Genomic DNA, 23,150 nt, shown 5'->3' with positions numbered 1-23,150 from the left:
TTCTTTAGTTTAAGTGGAATAGTCTATAAAAACATGGCTCGGTCTAATATCACATTTTGTTTTATGCAATCCAGTATACCTGTTTTCATCTTGTACCTCACAGGAACAACAATCATTGGGGTACCGAGTAAAAAAGACCTGGATGAAGTGCTTCTGAATAGTATTCCCCATGCTCTTGGAATCATATTTAACGACACTTTCTCTTACAAGTTAGAAGTATTTCTAATGTATGGAAATCCATTTTTGAAAGAAGACTTATTAGGTGACTTTTCATATAAAATACTTTTGTGACAGTCTTTGTGTTTTTAACAAGAAGAAACAGGTAGGGTTGAGCAACATATACTTTCAGTTCATAGGAGACAACAGACTAACATTTTATTGCTGCCCTTATATTAATTTCACAGCACTGCAGGATAAATAATTCAGCATGCATTTGTTGAACTCTCAGGTCTAAGAGAATGATCAGATCTCAATGTCAGATATGGTAGCAGTTGAGTAGGAAAGACAAGCATTGAATTATTAGCGGCAAGTGCAAGGGAAAGTACTTGTGGTAACTTGGATGCAGGATTCTTAACTCATTGTTGGATTGGAGAAGTAACTTTTAAAAAAAACCAAAGGGACAGCAAGTTGTCCAAGATTAAGAGAGCACTACTGTAGCATGACAAATAAGAGACTCGGAGACTGATACTGGGGTTCAAACTTCAAGCTGAAGATCAGAAAAGCAAAATAGTGGGCCAAGAGCTCTTAGCACTACCTCAGGCTGAGTGGGCTGATCCTGCTGCCTCTCTTTAGTGTGGCTGGAGAATCCTGAGACTTCAATGTCTTCCTATCCTCAAGGTGGCTGGAGAATGAATGCTCCTATTTTCAGTGTGGCTATAGACTGAATGTTCCTATCTCCAATGTGGCTGGAGAATGAATGCTCCTACTGACTACCGAAGATCCTGTTTCTATCTTTTATCCCCCTCTAGTGCTGGGATTAAAGGCATGTGATCTGTTACTATTTTAGATTAATTCAATCTCATGTATCCCTGGCTGGCCTTGAACTCAGAGAGATCCATCTACCTCTTAATCCCGAGTCCTAGGATTAAAGGAGTGTTCCACTACTTCTTAGCTTCTGGCTGCTGGGATTAAAGGTGTGTGCCTGGCTTCTATGGCTTGAGGCTGACTTTACTTTCTGAATTCTCAGGCAAGTTTCAATAATAAATAATATGTCACCATGCATTCCTGATACAGCCCAGAGAATTCAATTTGCAAGTTCAGGGAGAATGTAATGAAACCTGATGACCACTTAGATGATAGCAGAGGCAGCTGAAAAGGAGGAAGGCTTATGGGTTAAAAGATACTTGAGGACACAAAATTGGTGTGTAGAATCAGTTCTTTACTGCAACTCACACACTGAGTGCAGTCTGCATATTCTTCACTGAGTTCCTGTAGAGTACAGTGAATGAAAACCATGGACCCTGTTTTAAGAATCATTCTAGTCAGGGGCAGGAGGCAGGAGAGGAGAAAAGATATACAAATAATATGATAAAGACAATAGATCTGCTTTAGATATTTATGGTGACTTGGAAATCTCTTTAGGATGAAGTCACTTTCTGAAATTAGGATCCAGGGAGAAGTGGTCTTTGTAAGTAAAATTGTCATGGACTTGTTTGTTTGTAGCAAAAGGGTTATCCAGAGTCACCCACGTGCAGAGTATGAGCTGTGTGTACTCTTGTGCTACAGCACAGGAGTGGCTGTATGAAAATATTGGGAAGAAAATTCCCAAGACTTCCCAAGTATAGGTAGTGCACCTTGTTTTCTGTTACTTCCCCAGAAAGGGTGGTGCCTCTTTGTCTTGTCATTACATGTCTGTACAGTAGCTTGTCACAAGTCTTCAAACACTGTGTCTCATTGGCATTTCCACTTCCCACCTGGAGGTATGCATTTTGCTATGATAATTGATTCCAAGTTATTTAGGAAAAAAGTTTCTTCTCATGCACCCATCCTGCTTTAGGAAAGTTCCAAGCTCTTATACACAGAAATTAGGATTTGGTGTGTGTGTGTGTGTGTGTGTGTGTGTGTGTGTGTGTGTGTGTGTGTGTGTGTGTGTGTGTGTGTGTGTGTAGCTTTGATTTAGAAACCCCAAAGCCTTGTTTGTCACGTCTCAAGAAGCTGGTGATTTCTCTATCCCTAGTCTCATGGTTCATGAGAGTAGCTGCTTTTCTGAACCATATCCCCTTCATCTTAACATATTTTCCTCTTCTCAAAATTACCTTGTTTGTTTGTTTGTTTATTTGCTTGCTTGTTTGCTTGGTTTGAGATATTATCATGCCATATAGCCTATGCTGGCCTAGAAATCTATTATGTTTCTGCTTCAGCCTCCGGAGTGCTAGGATTACAGGTGTGCACCACTGTACCTATTTTCTCTGAGGTTAAAAGTTCTGACTAGCAGAGTCTTAATCACTTTCTCTTAGGTGGTTGTTCCTCATTCCCAATTTACCTTTATCCCCTAATGATGATTATACTCTTCCTTGTACTTACAGCTCATTGCTGGGATATATATGGTGATATTTCATGTTCATTGTCCAGATACTGGAAAAAAGGATTTGTGCCTTTACAAACTGCCATCAATGCTGCTATTATAGAAGTGAGTGCTTAATTGAAATGTTCTAGTGGCTACTATAATTAATTGCAGAGGCATCAGGACTTTTATCAAAAGATGAATGTCACAGTTCATTTGCCCTATAATAACTAGACACCCGAGACTGGATAATTTATAAAGAACATAGTTATTTTCACAGTTCTCAAGTCTGGCAAGTATATGACGAGGCCTCAACAAGCTCATTTCCCACAGTTGTCATGGTCTAGTAGCTTTTACATGGCAGAAAGGATGAAAGGTCAAAGAGAAGAAGAACACTGTGTTCTCACTTGGCAGAGGAGCAAAAGGGCAAATTGCACATTAGAAATACTTACCAACCCTTTGATGAGTCACTCATCCATCCACAAGGGCGGGGCCCCATGCCTTACTTCCCCAAACATCCTATCTCTAATATTACAGTGAGGGTGACTTTCCAAATGCAGTGTAGAGGGACACATTCAAACTAGCAATTATGTCAACTCAGATTTTTAGCCAAGGAAGAGACCACTTGATAGAAAACTTCTAGTTCTGAAGTGCTTCACAGAAGCCTGCAGAATGACCCTCCTAGTTCCTTCTAACAGTGACACTTGATGTTACTAGACTACAGCATTAAACTAGGGAAACAGTATTGGTGCAATCTCCAACACTTCAGTTTTTGTCCTTTTCTGACCTTTAATTTCGGTTTGCTTATGTCTTTCTGTATGTAGATCACAACAAACCACTCTGTGATGGAGGAGTTGATGTCTGTTAATGCAGTAACTATGAAGACATTGCCTTTTATTACTAAAGATATTTTTCAATATGAATTTTTTATTTTATTCTGCTTGCTTTATTTCTCCTCGTTTATGTATTTTATATCACGTAATGTTACTAAAGAGAGAAAAAAGTATAAGGAATTGATGAAAATAATGGGTCTACAAGATTCAGCATTCTGGTGAGTCATAAAGAAATTATACAACAGTGAAAGTGTTATTGTTTTATAATTCCACAGTTTAAATTTGATATGTGGGCTGCTTTTGTTTTGCTCTGACTACTAGATGTAGTCTTTGTTTGATCTGCCATGTAAGATAGTCACTGTAACTCACTGAATATGCTTTTAACTCTGGCTTTTTTTATGCCACCTCTAAGATAGAGGCACTATTATTAAAGATGTAAATGAAGATAAGACAGTTACCCAGTGTCAGGTAGATGGCAAATGGCAGAGCCGGGCCTAGGTGCAGTCCTGATGGCAGTTCTGCCTGATCACTCCTAGTTATGAGCTGACTTCTCCACACTTCCTTATGTGAAGAAAACAGTCTTGTAAGGGTCTGTTGTGTTCATGGGCTGTTGTATTCATCCCAATCAGTGATTTTTTGAAGTAAGTAAATGCTGTTTTAAGTGATGCAGTATGATCAGGACATCACATATAGGCTGGTGTTTAGGAAAGACTTAATAACATCACTTGAACTACATATTAATATTTATACCTTGCCTCAATCCACAAACACTTTAAAGTGATTTTGAAATATATATATATATATATTTCATATAGATATGGATGTATCTATTTATGTATTTGTGACATAATAAAGGTGAGTACTTTCATAGAAATAAAGACCTAGGAAAATAGTAGATGAGTTTAATAAAGAGAAATACAAATAACATGACATCTAAACTCCTCTGAAACAAAACACAGAATTTGGTATCAGTGACAAAATGTATATTATCAGGTCAAAAGGAAAATTATGTGCTCATAGGAAACAGGACATGTTTTGATATTGATTCGGAGGGGTTACTTTTCTCTATATTACACAAATAAAGAAAAGTGACATATAATCTTAGCATTGGGTAAGTGGATGCTGGAAAATGGAGCTTTCTGGCTTATCTGAGCTGTCTAGAGACCAGAGTCGCTGAGACCCTTCTTGATAAACCAAACCTAGTGAAACTCAAACACCACTTAAAACACACACACACACACACACACACACAAAAAAAAAAAAACCCTCCATAAAACCCCAAAACTATGTGTGTGGAATAATAAAACTACATGGATTGGATGAATAATTATTGATTGAAAAATCTAGTAACTTGTGTTCCCTGAAGTAAAATCATTGTCTAAAAATCTTTCTTTCCATGTACAGTATATTTACCAACAAAGATAATTTTAATTCTAATGCATATGGATTAGGAAATAGAAAAGGAGGAAACCATGTCTTTAAAAAGTGAGGGATTTTTGTGTGGGAACATTAGTAATCGCAGAGGAATGGATGTATATCCTGTCATGTAAGTCTGTTAGGAAGGAAGAGAGAGCAGACCTTTGGAGAAGGGGGTCTTCCTTCAGTCCACAAAAAGTCCTAGGGGGCAGAATGCCCAGGGTCACCTTAAATTAGGGAGGTACCAGTTAGGCTGACCAAAGAGATACTAAACATTCTAATGTCAAGTCATTTTCAGTATGATTCTTAGTATGCATATAAATTAAAACCTGGAAAAATGAATTGATATGTACATCCTTATAGCCAAGAAAGAAGATGCTTTGGAAATATCTTTTCCAAGTATCATACACCTATTGAAAGTAAATGTGACTTCAACAAACTAATGCCATAAATATGAAATGTAATAATTATTTTTAAAGTATGATGTAACAATAAATCTTCACTCCAAAGCCACCCAAACACCACCACCATGTGGGCACTTTCCACCAGGCCTCCCAAGTTCTGCCTGCCACCATGTTAAGGTTCCAAGTAACACTCAGAGACTTATATTAGGTACAAATGCTGCTTGGCCAATGACTAGGATTTCTCATCTGCTAGCTCAGTCTTAAATATCATAAATCTATATATTTCATAAGACTTATTTTATGGAGGACACCTTCTGCTGGCATCCTCATCCCAGGATCACATGGCGGTTCAGAACAGAGAGCAGGAGGAAGTGCTAAAGGGACAACTTCCTTCTTGCCCTTGCTTATATACTGAGTCTGCCTGCTATGTCACTTCCTGCCTGTATCTTTTACTACATTTCCCAGAATCCTCCTTGACTCCTAGTCCCATCTAACTTGCTGCCTCATTGGCCAAACAGTACTTTATTTATCATCCAGTAAGGCAAACACATACACAGAAGCACTTCCCCCATCAGTATGATGCTTGTATTGTTTTACAAGAAATAAGATTTTGTCTAAGTTTATTAATATCACCTCCTAACTCCACCCCTATAGCTAGCTTCCCTTTTAAGTAATTGTTTTAATGTCTTTATTTCATAATTTTCCTACGCTGTGATTTTTCAATCCTACATAAAGCATTCCTGTTCTGTACTTAGGAAGTAAATTCACAGAATGTTATTTTTTTAAATGCTGAAGTTTCTAACATAGGCCAACTCAATATAATGATATAAGGTTAAAAATTAAATAAGTAGTAAATCCAGTTAAACATTTTACTTGGGTGTACTCTTGCAAAGCACACATCTTTTGCTGCATTCTTCAGGAGTTTAATTCTTCCTAATTATACAGTTTTAAACAGAGGAAAGAACTCTGGGCATAATAATGGCTGCAATTATGTTTGTGCCTTGTTAATGCTTTGTTTTGTGACTTTTCACATACCCATTAATTAAGGGCGCACAGCCTTATTATTTGTAAATGAGACACTGGAACACATGAATTCTTATAGTCTAGTCAGATCTAACAGTGGATGATGTTCTTTAACAATATTGTAAAAAAATGTGAATGCCAACACATCTAAAGCAAAATAATATAAAAGTATAAAGGTGTGTCATAACTTATATCCATTTCAGTAAAGCAGTCATAGGAATAGGAAGCATGTGATGTCGTCAGTGGAGTTGTGGGTTTTCAGTTTTCTATAAAGTGTTGCCTGCAGGGATGCTGAAGCTCCGATGCCTATAGAGGCATTTGATTGATTTGACTGGCCATCAGCTGTTAAGTCTCCTTCCAGCTTTTACAGGTTAATGGGTAATGTCTAATAAAACTGATACATAAAATTTAATTCAGTAATTTCACTCTAGAAATATTCTTCTACATCTGACATAAGAACAAACATAATAAAATTCTTGGCACCATTATAACAAAGAAAAATAGGAAACAATTGTCTAAGGTCACAAGAACAATAGAGTGTATTAATAATGAAATATATAAGCTCTCTATATAATAGTTAATGTTGATTAATAAAGGCAAGTTATATGTAATACACACAGCGTAAGCCATAGTTTATACAATGCTTATAGTTATTTGTGTAATAGATACATATAGAAGCCTGGCCTTCAGGTACCAGCAAGGCCATACTTTGGTTTTTAGCCACTTAATTGGTTGTAACATTCTTTCCTATTGGTTGGTGCCATAATAATATTTGGCATCTCCCATTAGTGTGTAGTAAAGGCAATCAGAATGCATGGGATTCATAAGCAGGATGTTTGCCAAAAGATTACCTTAGGGGGAAAAATGGAGAACTATAAAGAAGAACAAACACAATGGACCTCAGCTGTATTATCAGTATCATAGTTATTAAACTAGGGTGCACATACAGAGTAATGATGTTGCTCTTTAGATGCTTTTGTAGATGTAAAAATATTTATTTAAAAGGCTAAGTTATTTAAATGTTTTTTGTCTTTGTTTAGGCTGTCCTGGGGCTTAATCTATGTTGGCTTCATCTTCATTATTTCCATATTCATTGCAATTATCATAACATCTGCCAAAATTATAGTGATGACTGGTTTCCTTGTCATATTTACACTCTTTTTCTTATATGGATTATCTTTGGTAAGTGTATGTATTTAATATCACCTTTTACACATTAGATCTTAGCTGTGGGTAGCAAACATTAATTCTCCAGGAGGTTAGGAAGGTACTTTTTCATGTCCGGTGTGCGTGTGTGTGTGTGTGTGTGTGTGTGTGTGTGTGTGTGTGTATGAGCATGTGGATGCACATATGTGTTTGCTTGAGAAAATTTCAGTAGATATTAGAAAATAATGTCAACACAAGTAAATTGGGCCCCTCTTTTTTCATAGAAGTCTTGTTCATTCATAAATGAAATGGTGCATCAAAAATGTTTTTTTATGAAATCTTTTATTTGAGATATTTCAAGATTTTAATTGTGAAACTTTTAATTAACTTAAATGAGTAAAAATATCTTGCTAGGCAGCTAGTACTACTGCTCAAGTTTACTTTTTATTTTATCATGGTGATCAACTAAAATTGGTCTCATGGAGGTGAATTTTAATCATTATGCCATCATCGGCAGTAGATGTAAGTGAAGATAATACATTAATACCCAGAGTTCAGGAAAGAAAAAGGGAAGAGTAGAAGGAAGGCAGGCCTGTATACAGCCTGTGTGTGGACTGTTTTGCCTATGATCATTAGAGTAACTCTCTCATCATGGGAAAGGCCATTGCGAAGCATTAAGGTTCACTGAGGTGCTACTTCAGTTGCCTTGTGTATCTCCAATATGAATTAGACATAAACAAAGGACTTCTTTCTATTTTTTCTTTTATCAAAAACAGATTAGTTTCTCTTATACTATAACCTGATTATAGCGTCCCTCTCTCCACTCCTCCCAGTTCCTCACCGCCTCCCCACTCTTCCAGATCCACTCCCTTTCAGTCTCTCATTAGAAAAAAAAAACTGGCTTCTAAGAGATAACAACTGAACGTGACAATATATAATAGGACAAAACAAAAACTATCATTTCAAAGTTGGACATGGCAACCCAACAGGAGGAAAAGACTCCCAAGAGCAGGCACATGCATCAGAGATACACTCTCATACTTAGGAATCCCATAAAAATACCAGCCCAAAAGCCATCATGTATATGCAGAGGACTTGGTGTGGAGCCATGTAATTTCTCTACTTGCTGCTTCTATTTCTGAGCTCATACTCACCTTTCTTAGTTGATTCAGAGGCCTTTCTAGTGTCTTTCATCCCCTCTGGCTCTTACAATTTTTCAGCCTCCTCTTCCAGGGGATTCCCTAAGCTCTGAGGGGGGTGGATTTGACAGATCCATCCCATTTATACTATCTCTGAGTCATGTCTAGCTGTGGGTCTCTTTACCACTCCCATGTGCTGCAGGAGAAAGCTTTTCTGATATTGACTGAATAATGCACTGATCTATGAGTATAGCAGAGTGTCATTAGGAGTCATTTTATTAGAGTTTTTAGACCAGTTTATTTTGTTTTACCCTAGGTACTTGGGCTATCTAGTCTCTGGTTGTTGGTTACCTAAGCCATGTTGGGTATGGGTGCTGTCTCGTGGAGTGGCCTTAAGCCAAATCAGACATAGGTTGGCTACTACCACAAGCTCTTTGCCACCATTTCTTTCCCTAGCATATTTTTACAGGCTGAGTAGACTGCAGGTCTAAGGTTTTGTAACTGGGTTTGCGTCCATGTTTCTTTTTGGTAGCCTTCAGAATACCTTCCCACACCAAAGTGTCTAGAATATAGGGGTGAAGGCTCCATGTAGGCACCAGCTCGACTTCTCCATGTTCAATAGTTGTATGGGTATTATCCTTGGCAATGGGGCCCTGTTGACAGTTTGCAGGGAGCAATCCTTTGTCTCAGCATCAGCCTGGTTGTTTGAGAATTTCCATGGGATCCCCTTAGCCAACAACTTAGTTGAATGCAACCCCAGCCCCAACACTGGAAGCCTCACCAGGTTATAAAAGATGGCTAGTTGGGACTCATATCCCTTATAACTAGGAGACCTCATTAGAATCACATTCATAGATTCCAGAAGTTTCCACTGTACTATGTTTCTCATCCCTCAAATGTCCTGCAATTCCAAGCATCTAGTATCTGTAGTCTCTTAGAGCCTGTAAGACATCTGTCCAGGCCCTTCTGGCTTCTCCATTCTAATAGGCCTGTTTTTATACATAGCTTGGTCTTTTTCCCTTGTAGATTTTAATATTCTTTCTGTGTTCTGTATGTTTAGTGTTTTGATTATTACATGCTGGTGGGGGCTTCCTTTTTTGGCCCAATCGATTTCGTGTTCTGTAAACTTCTTTTTTTTGCATTTTAAAATTTTAATTTAAATCAATCATATGTTACATTTTCCTTCCTGTCAATCACCACCACAATATCTGCCATGTTCTTTGTAGGTATATCCATGTCATCACATGCTTTAGCAGCCAATGTTCATTTTCGTTGTTGGACAGTATTCCATTTTATGGATATACTACATCTTACTTGTTCATTCTTAAGTTGATAGGTATTTGTATTGTCTCCAATTTGGGGCTATTGAGCATGTTTTCTTTTTTTTCCATTCATTTATTTAGCTCATATATAAAGTCATGCACAATTATGATACACAATACAGTATGTTCACAATGGCATGGCTAAATTAAGCCAATTAACATGTTATATCACACATATTCATCATTTTTGTTTTGAGAACACTTAAAGTATACTATCTCACAACTTTTAAAATATAGCATATTGTTATCAACCATATTTATCATGCTCTCAGTAGACCTCAAGACTTCACAGAGTCCATGCCTCTTGTCCAACTGCAGTTTTATATTCTTAAACCAATCATTTCCCCATTGTTAAAAACCCACATTGAAGCCTAATAGCCACAATTCTGCTCTCTGTTCCCATAAGTTCACCATTTCTAGGTTACACATAAAATTGAAATTGTGTGACATTTGTCTTCCAGTGTGTCATTTATTTATTTATTTTGGTAAGCATATAACTTTACTACTTACTAAAGATGAAATCAAATTTACATGCACAGGTGAGCACTCACTGAAACACCTTGGATTCATTACATATTTGAGTTTCAGTTAGCATATATATATATTTATATTTATATAAAAAGAGCAATAATGGCAATATGTCATGCATTAATAGCAGCAACAGCTTTTCCAGGTTCTGCAGTCATTTGAACAAAATTGTAGAGACATCCAGCACACTCCATTAAAAAAAAACAAAAAGCAAAAACAAAACAAAGCAAACAAGAACAGCAACAACAAAACAGCAAAAAACAAAATCCCAGAAAACAGCACAGTTCTGTTACTCTTGTGGTACTTGGCACCATTTTTTTTTTTAAATTAGCTTCTCAGTCATCATCTGGAAGGAAACCATTCTGAGCAACATCATTAAAAACAGCTCTGATAAGCATTGTCACTACTATCTATCATAAAGCAGGTCCACATATGAGTGAGTACATATCATGTTTGTCGTTTTGTGATTGGGTTACCTTGCTCAGAATGGTTTCTTTGAGTTCCATCCATTTTCCTGCAAATTTCATTATTCCATTGTTTTTTTCTGCTGAGTAGTACTCCATTGTGTAAATGTACCACAATTTCTCTATCCATTCTTTGGTTGAGGGGCATCTAGGCTGCTTCCAGTTTCTGGCTATTACAAATAATGCTGCTATGAACATGGTTGAACATATATGTCCTTGTTATATGAATGTGCTTCTTTTGGGTATATGCCTAGGAGTGGAATTGCTGAATCTTGTGGATTCCCATTCTTCTTCATTCCCATTTTCTTGAGGAGTCGTCATACTGATTTCCACAGTGGCTGTACAAGTTGGCACTCCTATCAGCAGTGGAGGAGTGCTCCTCTTTCTCCGCATCCTCTCCAGCATAAACTGTCATTGGTATTTTTGATTTTAGCCATTCTGACAGGAGTAAGATGGTATCTCAGAGTTGTTTTGATTTGCATTTCCCTGATGGCTAAGGATGTTGAACACTTTCTCATGTGTCTTTCAGCCATTTTAGATTCCTCTATTGAGAATTGTCTATTTAGTTCTGTACCCCATTTTTTAATTGGATTGTTTGGTGTTTTCGAGAATAGCTTCTTGAGTTCTTTGTATATTTTGGAGATCAGCCCTCTGTCAGATGTGGAGTTGGTGAATATCTTTTCCCAGTCAGTGGGCTGTCGTTTTGTCTTGCTGACTATGTCCTTTGCCTTACAGAAGCTTCTCAGTTTCAGGAGGTCCCATTTATTAATTGTTGATCTCAGTGTCTGTGCTACTGGTGTTTTGTTCAGGAAGCAGTCTCCTGTACTGATTAATTCAAGGGTATTTCTCACTTTATCTTCTAGTAGTTTCAGTGTGGCTGGGTTTATGTTGAGGTCTTTGATCCATTTTGACTTAAGTTTTGTGCAGGGCGAAAGGCTTGGGTCTATCTGTAGTCTTCTAAATGTTTGCATTCAGTTATGCCAGCACCATTTGTTGAAGATGTTCTCTTTGTTCCAGCGTATATATTTGGATTGTTTGTCAAAAATCAGGTGTTCATAGGTGTGTGGGTTAATATATATCAGGGTTTTCAATTCTACCTGTCTATTTTTGTGCCAATACCAAGCTGTTTTCAGGACTATAGCTCTGTAATAGAGCTTAAAGTTAGGGATGGTGATGCCTCCAGAAGTTCCTCTATTGTACAGGGTTGTTTAGGCTATCCTGGGTCTTTTGTTTCTCCATATAAAGTTGAGAATTGTTTTTTCAAGGTCAGTGAAGAATTATGTTGGGATTTATGTTATGATGGGATTGCATTGAATCTGTAGATTGCTTTTGGTAAGATTGCCATTTTTACTATGTTGATCCTGCCTATCCATGAGCATGGGAGATCTTTCCATTTTCTGGTATCTTCTTTAATTTCTTTCTTTAGAGACTCAAAATTCTTATGGTACAGGTCTTTCACTTTTTTGGTTAGTGTTACTCCAAGGTATTTTATGTTGTTTGTGGCAATTGTAAAGGGTGATGCTTTTCTGATTTCTTTCTCCACCAATGTGTCATCTGTATATAGTAGGGCTACAGATTTTTTTGAGTTAATCTTGTATCCTGCCACTTTGCTGAAGGTGTTTATCAGCGCTGTAGGAGTTCTCTTGTTGAGTTTTTCAGGTCAATTATGTAGACTATCATATCATCTGCAAATAGTGAGAGTTTGACTTCTTTCTTTCCATTTTGTATTCCCTTATCTCCTTTTGTTGTCTTATTGCTCTAGCTAGAACTTCAAGGACAATATTAAAGAGGTTCTGTAAGCTTCTTATACCTTTATAGACATGTCCTTCTTTAGGTTAGGAAGATTTTCTTCTGTGATTTTGTTGAAAACATTTTTTGGGCCTTTGAACTGTGTTTCTTTTACTTCTTCCATAACTATTATTATTAGCTTTGGCTTTCTCGTAGTGTCCCAAATATCCTGTTTGTTATTTTTTTAAAATCAGGAGTTTTCCAAATTTAACATTTTCTTTGATTGATATATCCATTTTTTTGTCATATTTTCATTGCCTGAGATTATCTCTCCCGTCTCTTGTGTTTTGTTGGTGAAGCTTGTCTCTGTTGTTCTTGCTTGAATTCCTAAAATTTTATTTCCAGAATTCCTTCAATTTATGTTTTCTTTATTGATTCTGTTATGAATTTCAGGTCTTGAATAGTTTTATTCATTTCTTTAAACTGTTGTGGTTTCCTAGATTCTTTAAGGGATTTATTAATTTTTTTCTTGAAGGACTGCTATTATATTCATAATGGCTGTTTTAAGATATTTTTTTCTTGTGCTTAAGCTTTGTTGAAATACTCATGGCTTTCTGTGGTAGGATAACTGGGCTCTAGTGGAAACATATTGCCCTGGCTGTTATTGATTGTGTTTTTCTGCTAAAGTCTAGGCATTTGGGTTTGGAATGATTATAGGTCTAGGTGCTGATTTCTGGATTTGTCTTTGTTGGGTTGGTGTTTTGTTACTTGATTTCTGTTTCTTCTCTTGAGTCTCGTATGTTAAGATAAATCTTTCAGTCAAAGCCGCCCAAGTCCCACCGCCACCTGGGCGTCTCTGCTAGCTGCCTGAGTTCTGCCCGATGTGTGGATGGATAAAATAATACAGAGACATATTAGGTACAAAGCTGCTTGGCCAATGACTAGGATTTCTCATCTGTTAGCCCTGTCTTGATTATCACAAATCTATATATTATATAAGACTTTTCTTATAGAGGATGCTTTCGCTGGCACCCTCTCTTGCTGGTGGCTCACATCCTGCCGCTGGAGGATGTGAAGGGGACAAAGGGGAACCCTTCCTGTTTCCTTTGCTCAAATATGAGTCTCCTTGCTATGTCACTTCCTGCCTGGATCACCACTTCTCTACTACATTTCCCAGAATTCTCTTTGACTCCTAGTCCCATCTAACTTGCTGTCTCATTGGCCAAAGAGTATTTTATTTAACAATCAATAAGATAAACAAACACAGAAGTACTTCCCCCATCACTTGTATAGTGTGATGGCTGTGTGTTGCCTGTTTTCCTGCCTGTTCACATGTCCATTCACAGAGAATGTTGAGTTGGAGGCTGCAATACTGGGATAAGTTGGGGGAAGGAAGGCTGGAAGAGGTCTTCATGATCCATTGGGGATGGGGTGAGAGAGGAAAGGGAGACTGCAACATTTTTCTTGCTACAGCACTGGGGATGAGACTTGGGGGATTGAATCTCAGGAAGACTAGGAGTGGGGTGGGTGTTGTCCCAGGGAGGAGCACCCCTTGGGTTAGCAGGGGATGCCTGCTGGAGTTGGGGGTCTGGGACACAATAACAAGGAATGAGAGGAAGGTTAGAAGAGGGAGATCTGTGGGATCCACAGGAGATACGAGCTGGTGGTGGGAGGTGGGAGGTGGGAGGCAGACAAAATTGCCAAGGGTTTTCTGCTGTAGAGCTGGGGATGAGACCTGGGGACTGGATTTAGGGAAACACAGTGAAAGAGGAGCTCAAAAATTTTCTAACTCAAGGATTAAAGAAAAAGTGCCACATATGATTTGAATGGTGTTTACTATAATTACTAACACATGTTATTAAACAAATTAATAGGATTCACCGTAACATTTCCGTAGAGGCAGATATCCTCTGCTGTTTGATCTATTCTTGATGATCTCCACATAGCATCCTTCCCAACCTCTTGAGTTTATCTTTATTTTTTCCCTTGCCTCTTGCCCATCTCTCTCTCTCCATCCTTCTCTGAACAGTGGTTTTTGTATTTTCTCATCTTCTAGGATGTTTTCTGCAGAAGTCATACAGATAATTGACCTTAGTATACTAATTTAGCTTTTCTTAATTCCCAGAATTGTGTTTTGACCCTATTCTTGGATTATCTTTCATATTTCCCTATGTCGTCTGAGAAACAAAAGCCTAGCAAATGGGTAGGGCATGTAAGGATGTTAAAAAAACAAAAAACAAAAACCTGAGGGCAGAGCAGAGTTGGTATAACTTCATACTCCTTTCACTTTCTCATTGATGATATCTTGTTTGAAGCAATGAGCCTAGTTTTGCTGATGAGCCTCAAAGGCTATGACCTGCAACAGCTAATGTTTTTTTCTGTTTCAGATAACTGTAGCTTTCCTGATGGCTGTCTTGTTACAGAAAGCTATCCTCACCAATCTAGTCATATTTCTCTTTACCCTCTTTTGGGGGTGTGTGGGGTTCACTGTACTTCATAAACAACTCCCCACATCTCTGGAATGGATTCTGAGTATTTGCAGCCCTTTTGCTTTCACCTCTGGGATGGCTAAGGTAAAAACATAGGTTATTGTTGATGCTTCAAAAGGAATTAATACTTGATAACTCTTTATATTCCACTATGGCCTTAACCAAGAGCTTTTTTTTTTTTAAACCAGAGTAACTTTCCATTGATAAAGCTAAATTTGCTACATTATAAAGAATTTCCATTAAATAAAAAATTAAAAAATAAAAACTGCTAATTTATTTAAAATTCTGTGTGAACCTATTTTAAAACATTTTGTTGTGTAAATTATGAATCATTATGAAAATCTTAGAAGATATAAATACAACAAAATTTGTAAGGTTCATCAGTGTACTTATGTACTTTTTACGGATAGATTGCTGTGTTCATTGTGAAGCACCTCTAAATATACCATCATTCAACAGGTAACCATTCTGATGAATATGTGATTTATTATTGTGTTCATTAATGTTTTCATACTTTTGATAAACTTGGATGCCTTTTCACATAGTGTCTTTTTGTGTTTTTCTTTTGCAGATTGTCCATTCAGATCTTTTCTTTGCATTTCCACTGAGTTCTTTATATTTTCCTTGTTACTTATAACAATTTCCTACATATGCTGTGTACCAGACTCCCCCCGCCCAGTTATCGCTAGCTTTTCTCCTTTCTAATTGATTCCTTTGATGAATAGATTTAAGAGAGGGTTTATTATTTTTATTCCATATGTATGTGTGTGCACCATGTGCATGCAGTGCACACAGGAACAGAAGAGGGCATCGGATCGCCTGGAAGTGGAGTTATAGACGGTTGCAAGCTCCTTGACTTGCTGCATGGGAATGCAAGCAAAGGAAAACTTTCAGCATTTTGCTTTTAGGCATGACTTTTCAAGTAGACATCTCATCTTAGTTTATGAAGAAATCTCCTGCAGTATGGATACCCAACTTTCTCCAGTGCTTTCTATGCATCTCATGTACCAATTATATCTCTCCTCTTCATTCTGTTACATGTAGAATTATATTCATTTATTTTCAAATATTTACTCAGTCTTGCATCCCTAGTAGCTTTATTTACTTGTAGACTGCTTATTATTTACTATACCTTTGTTAAAATATTTCTTTAAAAAGTTAACTTGCAAACTAATAATTATTGGTGCTATGCCATCTTATTTATGAGTTTAGGAGAGCTTAGGAATTTATTATTATTTTTGTTTGAATTTTAGATTATCTCCTTGGATTATAACTTGAATGGTGTAGTGTTTCCTGACCCTTCAGGAGAATCATATTTAATACTAGTGACATTTTCCATATTGGCTTTTGATGCTCTTATCTACTTTGTTCTGGCATTGTATTTTGACAAAATCTTGCCCTGTAAGTATTAATGGACTCTTCTCTGACCTTCCAGTTATTGATTACATAGAAAAGTTTTTCTTAAGGTTTTATTAAAATAGCTCTAGAGGCTAGAATATATGCCTAATCTTAGCCCAAATTTAGTTATATTTTAGAATCAATAACATTTGTGCAATATTATATATTCTGATTTTAAAACAATAGTATAATTATATAAGTCAACTTTGGAATGTAATTAAATATTAATTAAATTTTATTACTTTTTCAAATATCCTTAAAAGTGTTTTGAAAGGCTGATAGTAAGAATGGGAAGCCTTACCTTCTCTGAGGAATGGATGGGGTAAGGTGGGGAGAGCAGGAGGAAGAGAGGGAGTGGGAACTGGGATTGGTATGTAAAATGAGAAAAGATTGTTTTAAAATAAAAATGTAATATAGAAAATAAATTAAACTTGACTAGAAAAAAAAGATAGTAAGAATTTATGTCAGAACAACCTGAAAAAGTAAAGAGAGGCATGAGAGTAGGAGCAGACTCCTGGTACTAAGGTGAGGCCAACAGTTCTGGGTGGACAACAAGGGATGTACTAGAAGAGCTGAGTCTGAGAGTGGTAAATACCATGGAAGTAAGAAACTCAAAAATTAAAAAGCATTTCAGAAGAAAACCTCAAAAGCAATACTTAGTTCTTACTGTGGTTTGGTTATTACTGAGCCATTACACTCTAGAAACATTTTCTAATAAATAATTGTTAGTGATTATTCTCGACATTTGCACATTTTGTTTATATTTGCAAATATGTAAATTGTGCAGTTAATTTTCTTTATCTTGCCAATAACTAAAAAGTTCACATAAGCCCAAAGTTCTTCCACATGTACTAGAATCAGAGTGTTCATTCCCATGCATGTCTTGACAGGGAATGTACTGTGTATGTTCATCTTATTGATTGTTGAATAAAGTACTGTTTGGCCAATGAGGCAGCAAGTTAGGCGGGACTAGGACTAGAATCAAAGAGGATTCTGGGAAATGTAGTAGAGAAGTGGTGATCCAGGCAGGAAGTGACATAGCAAGGAGATTAATATTTAAGCAAGGACAAGCAGGAAGTGTCCCCTTTTCCCCTTGGCTCTTCCTCCAGCAGCGCCATGTGGTCCACCAACAAGGGAGGATGCCAATGGAAGGGGTCTGATAAGATAAGTCTTATAAAATATATAGATTTATGATAAATAAGACTGAGATAGCAGATGAGAAATCCTAGTCATTGGCCAAGCAGCATTTGTACCTAATACAAGTCTCTGTGCATTAATTTGGGCCCTAACTTGGTGGGCAGAACTCAGGCAGAGACTGCCCATGTGGCAGTAGGGCTCAGGCTGCTTTTGGCAGAAAGAACTATCATAACACATGTCTTTATTCACACTTTTAATTTTCAATAGTCCCCTGCTTTGATAATAGCTACTGCTGTCTTATATACTCATATGTATTTATTTGTATGCTCATGCTCTATTTTTCAGGCTTATATATGAAGATCCTTAATAATAAATAATGTTTAACATCTTTTACATTAAAAATATACAATATTGTATTTGTCTTGAAAAAATAACTTCTGAATTGCTGTTTTTCATTCATGTACCTACCTATATATGAATTTGTAGATTCTAGTATCATGTTCTATTATATTGGCATGATGAACTTATTTAAGTTTATAAACATATCTATAATTTTTATGTACTATATTAATAATTGTGTTTCTAAGTATTTTATCTCACCTATCCTTATAGATATCTTTTAAGTTACATATTTCAATTATTTATTTTATATTTTGTTGGAAGTTCTCATATATTAATTTTTGCAATGTTGCTTTAAATTTTCATTGTTTATCACCTTTCTCCTGAACAGTAGGAAATTTGAAGGAAAAAAATTTAAATGATGTTTGAAATTTCAAAATTTTTCTTCTTTATTAGCAAGGCTCTTTGTAATTATACTGATCTATTATTTTATTGTTCTTGCCTAATTAGATGGGAATGAGCACAGTTATTCGCCACTGTTTTTCTTGAATTCATCATCTTGTTTGCAACAAAAGAGTAGTAGTAACCAGGTCCTTGAGAGAGGCATAGACCCTGAGCTTCCTTCAGATGATAGTTTTGAGCCTGTGGCTCCAGAGTACCAGGGAAAAGAAGCCATCAGGTAACTGCATTTGTAGCTATCTGTGGGTGTGGTAAATGTTGAAGGAGAAGGCATTGTCTTCATCAGCACCATTATGAACCATTCACATTCCACTGCTATCACTTATCGTTTCTCTTAAGTGCGTCTTGGAAGGGAAATTCCCTGTGATTACCTCTATGTGGTCTAACCTTGTCTTATCTTGTCTGACTTACTGCTTTTATCTTTTGGGTTTGTATTCAAACTTCTGTTGTTTTGCTTTTGTTTTTTTGAGACAGGGTCTTCCTATAGCTCAGGTTGGCCTCATACCATGTTTAATAATCAAAGAAGACCTTGCACTTCTGTTTCTCTTTCCTCTACCTCTCAAGTGCTGGGGATTGTACCCATGTGCCTCCATGCCTGCCTAATTGTCCTTTAAGGCTGAATGAAAAAAAAGAAATAAAAAGGGAAGGACATGACATCTCCTAGGTGTGGTGGAGGAGAAAGTTTATTGTAGATGTGTGGGAGAGCACAGTCAGAGGCAGGGACATCTGGGAGAGTCCAGAGTCAATTTGACCAGACTAAGCTGGGCCATATGGGGAGATGGGAGAAGAGGAGGGGTTGGAACCTGGTGCAACAGCCAGGTGGCCAAAGGCCAAAAAGGGAATGGTAACCAAAATGTCTGGATTATATAGGGAAGAGCCTCTAGAGGAGGGGCAGCCCAACCCCTGGGCTGGAGAGTTCAGGGTAAAGGGCAGAGTATGCAAGCCATACCATGTAGTAGATAGGGACTGAGGGATTCGGGAGAACCTGGGTCAGGTCCTGCTTTGATATGTTAAATGGCACTTCAGCCATTGTCCTGTATTTGAAACTTCACAAAGGCTGGCCTCAAAACATATAAGGCCAATGGACATCATTATAATACACAAAAAGGCATTAAATATAATTTTTGATGAGACTTAATCTCTTTTAACTTTTATTACTCATTAATAGTCATGTTGCTGTATTTGTTGCATAAATGTAATGACAGAGTCAAAATGAGTCTGGTACTGAAGTCTAGAACATCTCATTCATTTTCACTTCAGAAGAAATAATTCTTTGAAAATATTATTTATGTCTCTGAGCAGTCAATCTTTTTTTTTAATTTATTTATTAGTTCTAGTTAGGGAACAAGCTTGTTTCACATATAAGTCCCTTCTCCCTCTCCCTCCCCTCACTCCCATCCCTTCTACCCCACCCCCAGCCTAACCCCCAACCCATCCACCCACCACTCCCCAGGCAGGGTAGGGCCCTCAAGGGGGTGAGCAGTCAATCTTTATCATGTTATTTGCTATAAAGTGTTTTCTACGTCCACCATTATATCTGTCTGTTTTTACTTGTGTGTATTGGCTAATAAAGTGGCTGTTTGTTGTTTCAGAATAAGAAATATTAAAAAAGAATATAAAGGGAAGTCTGGAAAAGTGGAGGCTTTGAAAGGTAAAGAAAAATATTCCATTCTTTATTTGACTTAATTATTAATACCCAAACCTGGGAAACTTTCAGGATGAAAATGTAAATATACTAACAAAACAAAACAAGAAAAAGGAGCAAAAATACAAGTGGCCTAACTCTACCATCTGGACACTAATAATAATTCAGAATTTATTGTAAAATCCTTCCAGATAGTTCATGGACTTATTAATTTACAAGAATGCTTTATTTTGCTTTTTATGATGGTTGTCATAAACACATTTTTATATTTGTAGTGCCAAGAATGCTAGACACTGACAAAATTTTTAGATAGTCATAGAATTTACACAGTTCGTATTAATGATGTGTCAGTGAACTCAAATGTTAACCAAACAAGGTTAATGAAACCTTTAACAGTGAATTAAACTAAAATATCAATATCTTATGACAAATAATTTTTAATTTTATATGATTAAGCATATTATAATACTAAATATTTTAACAGTTATATAACAAACATCAAGTGAGCATCAATTAACAACTACATTTTGGAGGTTCAGCTGCTTTTATTAAAAATTTACTTTTAGGCTAGATGTGGAGGCACCTTTTCCTTTTAACCCCCTTTATCAAAAATAGATTCTTTTCCTCACATAATACATCATCATTATAGTTTCCCTTTCCTCTACTCCTCCAGATCCTCTCCCCTTTCCCTCCCATCTGGATCTACTCCCTTTTCATCTCTCATTAGAAAAGAACAGGCTTGGGCTAGAGAGATGGCTCAGAGGTTAAGAGCACCGACTGTTCTTCCGGAGGTCCTGAGTTCAATTCCCAGCAACCACATGGTGGCTCACAACCATCCATTATGAGATCTGGTGCCCTTTTCTGATGTGCAGATGTACATGGAAGCAGAATCTTGTATATATAATAAATAAATAAAATCTTTAAAAAAGAAAAGAACAGGCTTATAAGAGATAACAACAAAACATAAGCAAAATAAAATATAATAAAAAAAGCATCACACTGAAGTTGGACAAGGCATACCAACTGAAGAAAAGAGCTCCAAGAGAAGGCACAAGAATCAGAAACCCACTCATTCACACACTCAGGAGACCTTGTAAAAACATTAAACTGAAAGCTATAAAATATATGCAGAGGACAGGACCCATGTCAGCTCTATGTTTGCTGCTTCAAATTCTGTGAGTTCAGATGATTTTTGTTCAGTTGATTTAGAGAGCCTTGTTTTGATGACCTCCATCCCCTCTTGCTCTTACACCATTTCCACCTCCTCTGTTTTTTGGGGTCCCCTGAGCTTTGAGGGAAAGCATTTGATGGAGACATCCATTTAGAGCTGTGTGTTCCAAGGTCTCTCTCTACATTATGTCTGGCTGTGGGTCTCTATGTTTGTTCCCATCAGCTAAAGGAAGAAGCTTCTCTGATGATGGCTGAGTAAGACACTGATCTATGAGCATAGAAAAATATCATTAGGAACCATTTTATTGTTTCATTTGCTTTTCTAGACCAGTATTATTTGGTTTTACCCTAGGTCACTGGGCTATCTATTCTCTAGTTCTTGGTCACACAAACAGTGTTGGGTATAGGTTCTGTTTCATGGTGTGGGCCTTAAGTCAAATCACATATTGGTGGGTTACTCCCACAAGCTTTGTGCCACCCTTACCCTAGCAAATTATGCAGGCAGGGAAGATTGTAGATCAAAAGTTTTGTGGCTGGGTTGGTGTTTATATTTCTCTTTTGGTAGCCTGCAGAGTACATTCCCATACCAAAGATACTGGACCACAGAGGTGAAGGTTCTATGTAGGCACCAGCTTGATCTCTCCATGTTCGAGTTGTGTTGGGGTTGCCTTCAGCAATGGGGCCTTGCTGTCAGTTTGTGGAGAGCAGCTGAGAGTCTTACCAACAGCCTGGGTTGTTATAGATTTCCATGGGACCCCTGTGACCCAACTCAATTGGATGTAACCCAGTCCCAGTACTGAAAACTTTGTTTGGTGACAAGAGATGGTCAGTTGGGGCTCTGTCTCCCTCATTGTTTGGAGACTTCATTAGGATCAGCTTTATATATTTTAGGAAGTTTCCGCTGCACTAGGTTTCTATACCAGCCCTCTAATGCCCCTCTATGAGCCTACTGTCTTTCTCCACATTCCCTTCCTTAACCTCATCTCCCCTCTCCCTCCACACCTGATCTTTATATAGTTTTGATATTAGTCCTCTGTTCAACGTGGCGTTGGTAAAGTCTTTTCCCATTCTGTAGGTTGCCACTTTGACCAAGTGACACATCCTTTGTTTAGCACACACCTTCAATCCCAGCATTTGGGAGGCAGAGGCCATAGGATCTCTGTGAGTTGAAAATCAGCTTGGTCTTCCTTGAGAATTCTGGGCCAGCCAGAGCTACATAGTGAGACCCTGTCTAAAATAAATATATAAGGAAATAAAAGAAGACATGTGTTTTACATGTGTTTTGAAGATTGAGTCTTCAAAAGCTAAACGGATGGATCATAAGCCCTACTTTAGATTGAGAGTTCTCTGTTCATTCTGGTTACACTGTGTTTATTTTCTAACCTGGGCACCTCGTAGCTCAATATTTTTCATTCCTCTGAGATCGTGTCTTGGAAGAGTTGTAGATGTGAACAACTTTATTCTTTCTTGATGTTTTTCATTAAATAGCATCCAAATCTGCCACTTCCTTCTTTAAGTTTGGCTCAGGATATATTGAAGTAACTTTAAACTTAATTTAAAATTTCAGAGCACATCAGAGTCACAACCTTTACATCTTTAAATGTCTTGTAATTTCTCTTCCATTTTCAGAATTAGTAGGTCTTAAAAAATTAAAACATTGGGTGTCAAGACATAAAAAAAATACAAGTGTTTCAGTTGGAGGGTTTCCATGTGAAATTCCTCCCTGGAAAGCCAGGAATTGGTTGCTCTCTCTAGGGCTTTCTTGTGGCCACTCTGGATCACCTTTGAGAACTTGGTTTTACAATCTCTTTGGCTAGTAATATTGCATTGTATGAGTAACAGGATGAGAGGCACTACCACACCAATGTCTGACATTTAGTTTATTTCTATGTCTTCACTATCCTAAAAATACTAAAATGAATATTTTTTTAATTTCTGTTAAGGTCTCCTAAAGATAGGTTTGTATGAGCAGAATCACTGAAAAGATTCATATTAGAAAGATTCCTG

At 37.2% G+C, this 23,150-nt stretch overlaps 1 protein-coding gene across 1 annotated transcript in view; it reads left to right on the top strand.

The window, feature by feature from the left end:
* Positions 1-23,150, top strand: part of Abca6 (ATP binding cassette subfamily A member 6) — a 70,828-nt gene that overhangs the window by 3,457 nt on the left and 44,221 nt on the right. Inside the window, exons 3-10 of the mRNA XM_035448028.1 lie at positions 104-262; positions 2,526-2,629; positions 3,328-3,554; positions 7,220-7,361; positions 14,894-15,079; positions 16,249-16,396; positions 18,380-18,548; positions 19,921-19,979. Coding sequence (XP_035303919.1) covers positions 104-262; positions 2,526-2,629; positions 3,328-3,554; positions 7,220-7,361; positions 14,894-15,079; positions 16,249-16,396; positions 18,380-18,548; positions 19,921-19,979 — 1,194 coding nt within the window. The remainder of the gene's footprint in view (positions 1-103; positions 263-2,525; positions 2,630-3,327; positions 3,555-7,219; positions 7,362-14,893; positions 15,080-16,248; positions 16,397-18,379; positions 18,549-19,920; positions 19,980-23,150) is intronic.

Source organism: Cricetulus griseus, chromosome 7 (assembly GCF_003668045.3).
Source record: "Cricetulus griseus strain 17A/GY chromosome 7, alternate assembly CriGri-PICRH-1.0, whole genome shotgun sequence".
In the NCBI taxonomy this organism is placed as follows: domain Eukaryota; kingdom Metazoa; phylum Chordata; class Mammalia; order Rodentia; family Cricetidae; genus Cricetulus; species Cricetulus griseus.
The sequence above is the reverse complement of the archived record's forward strand: the minus strand, read 5'-3'. Positions and strand labels throughout refer to the sequence as shown.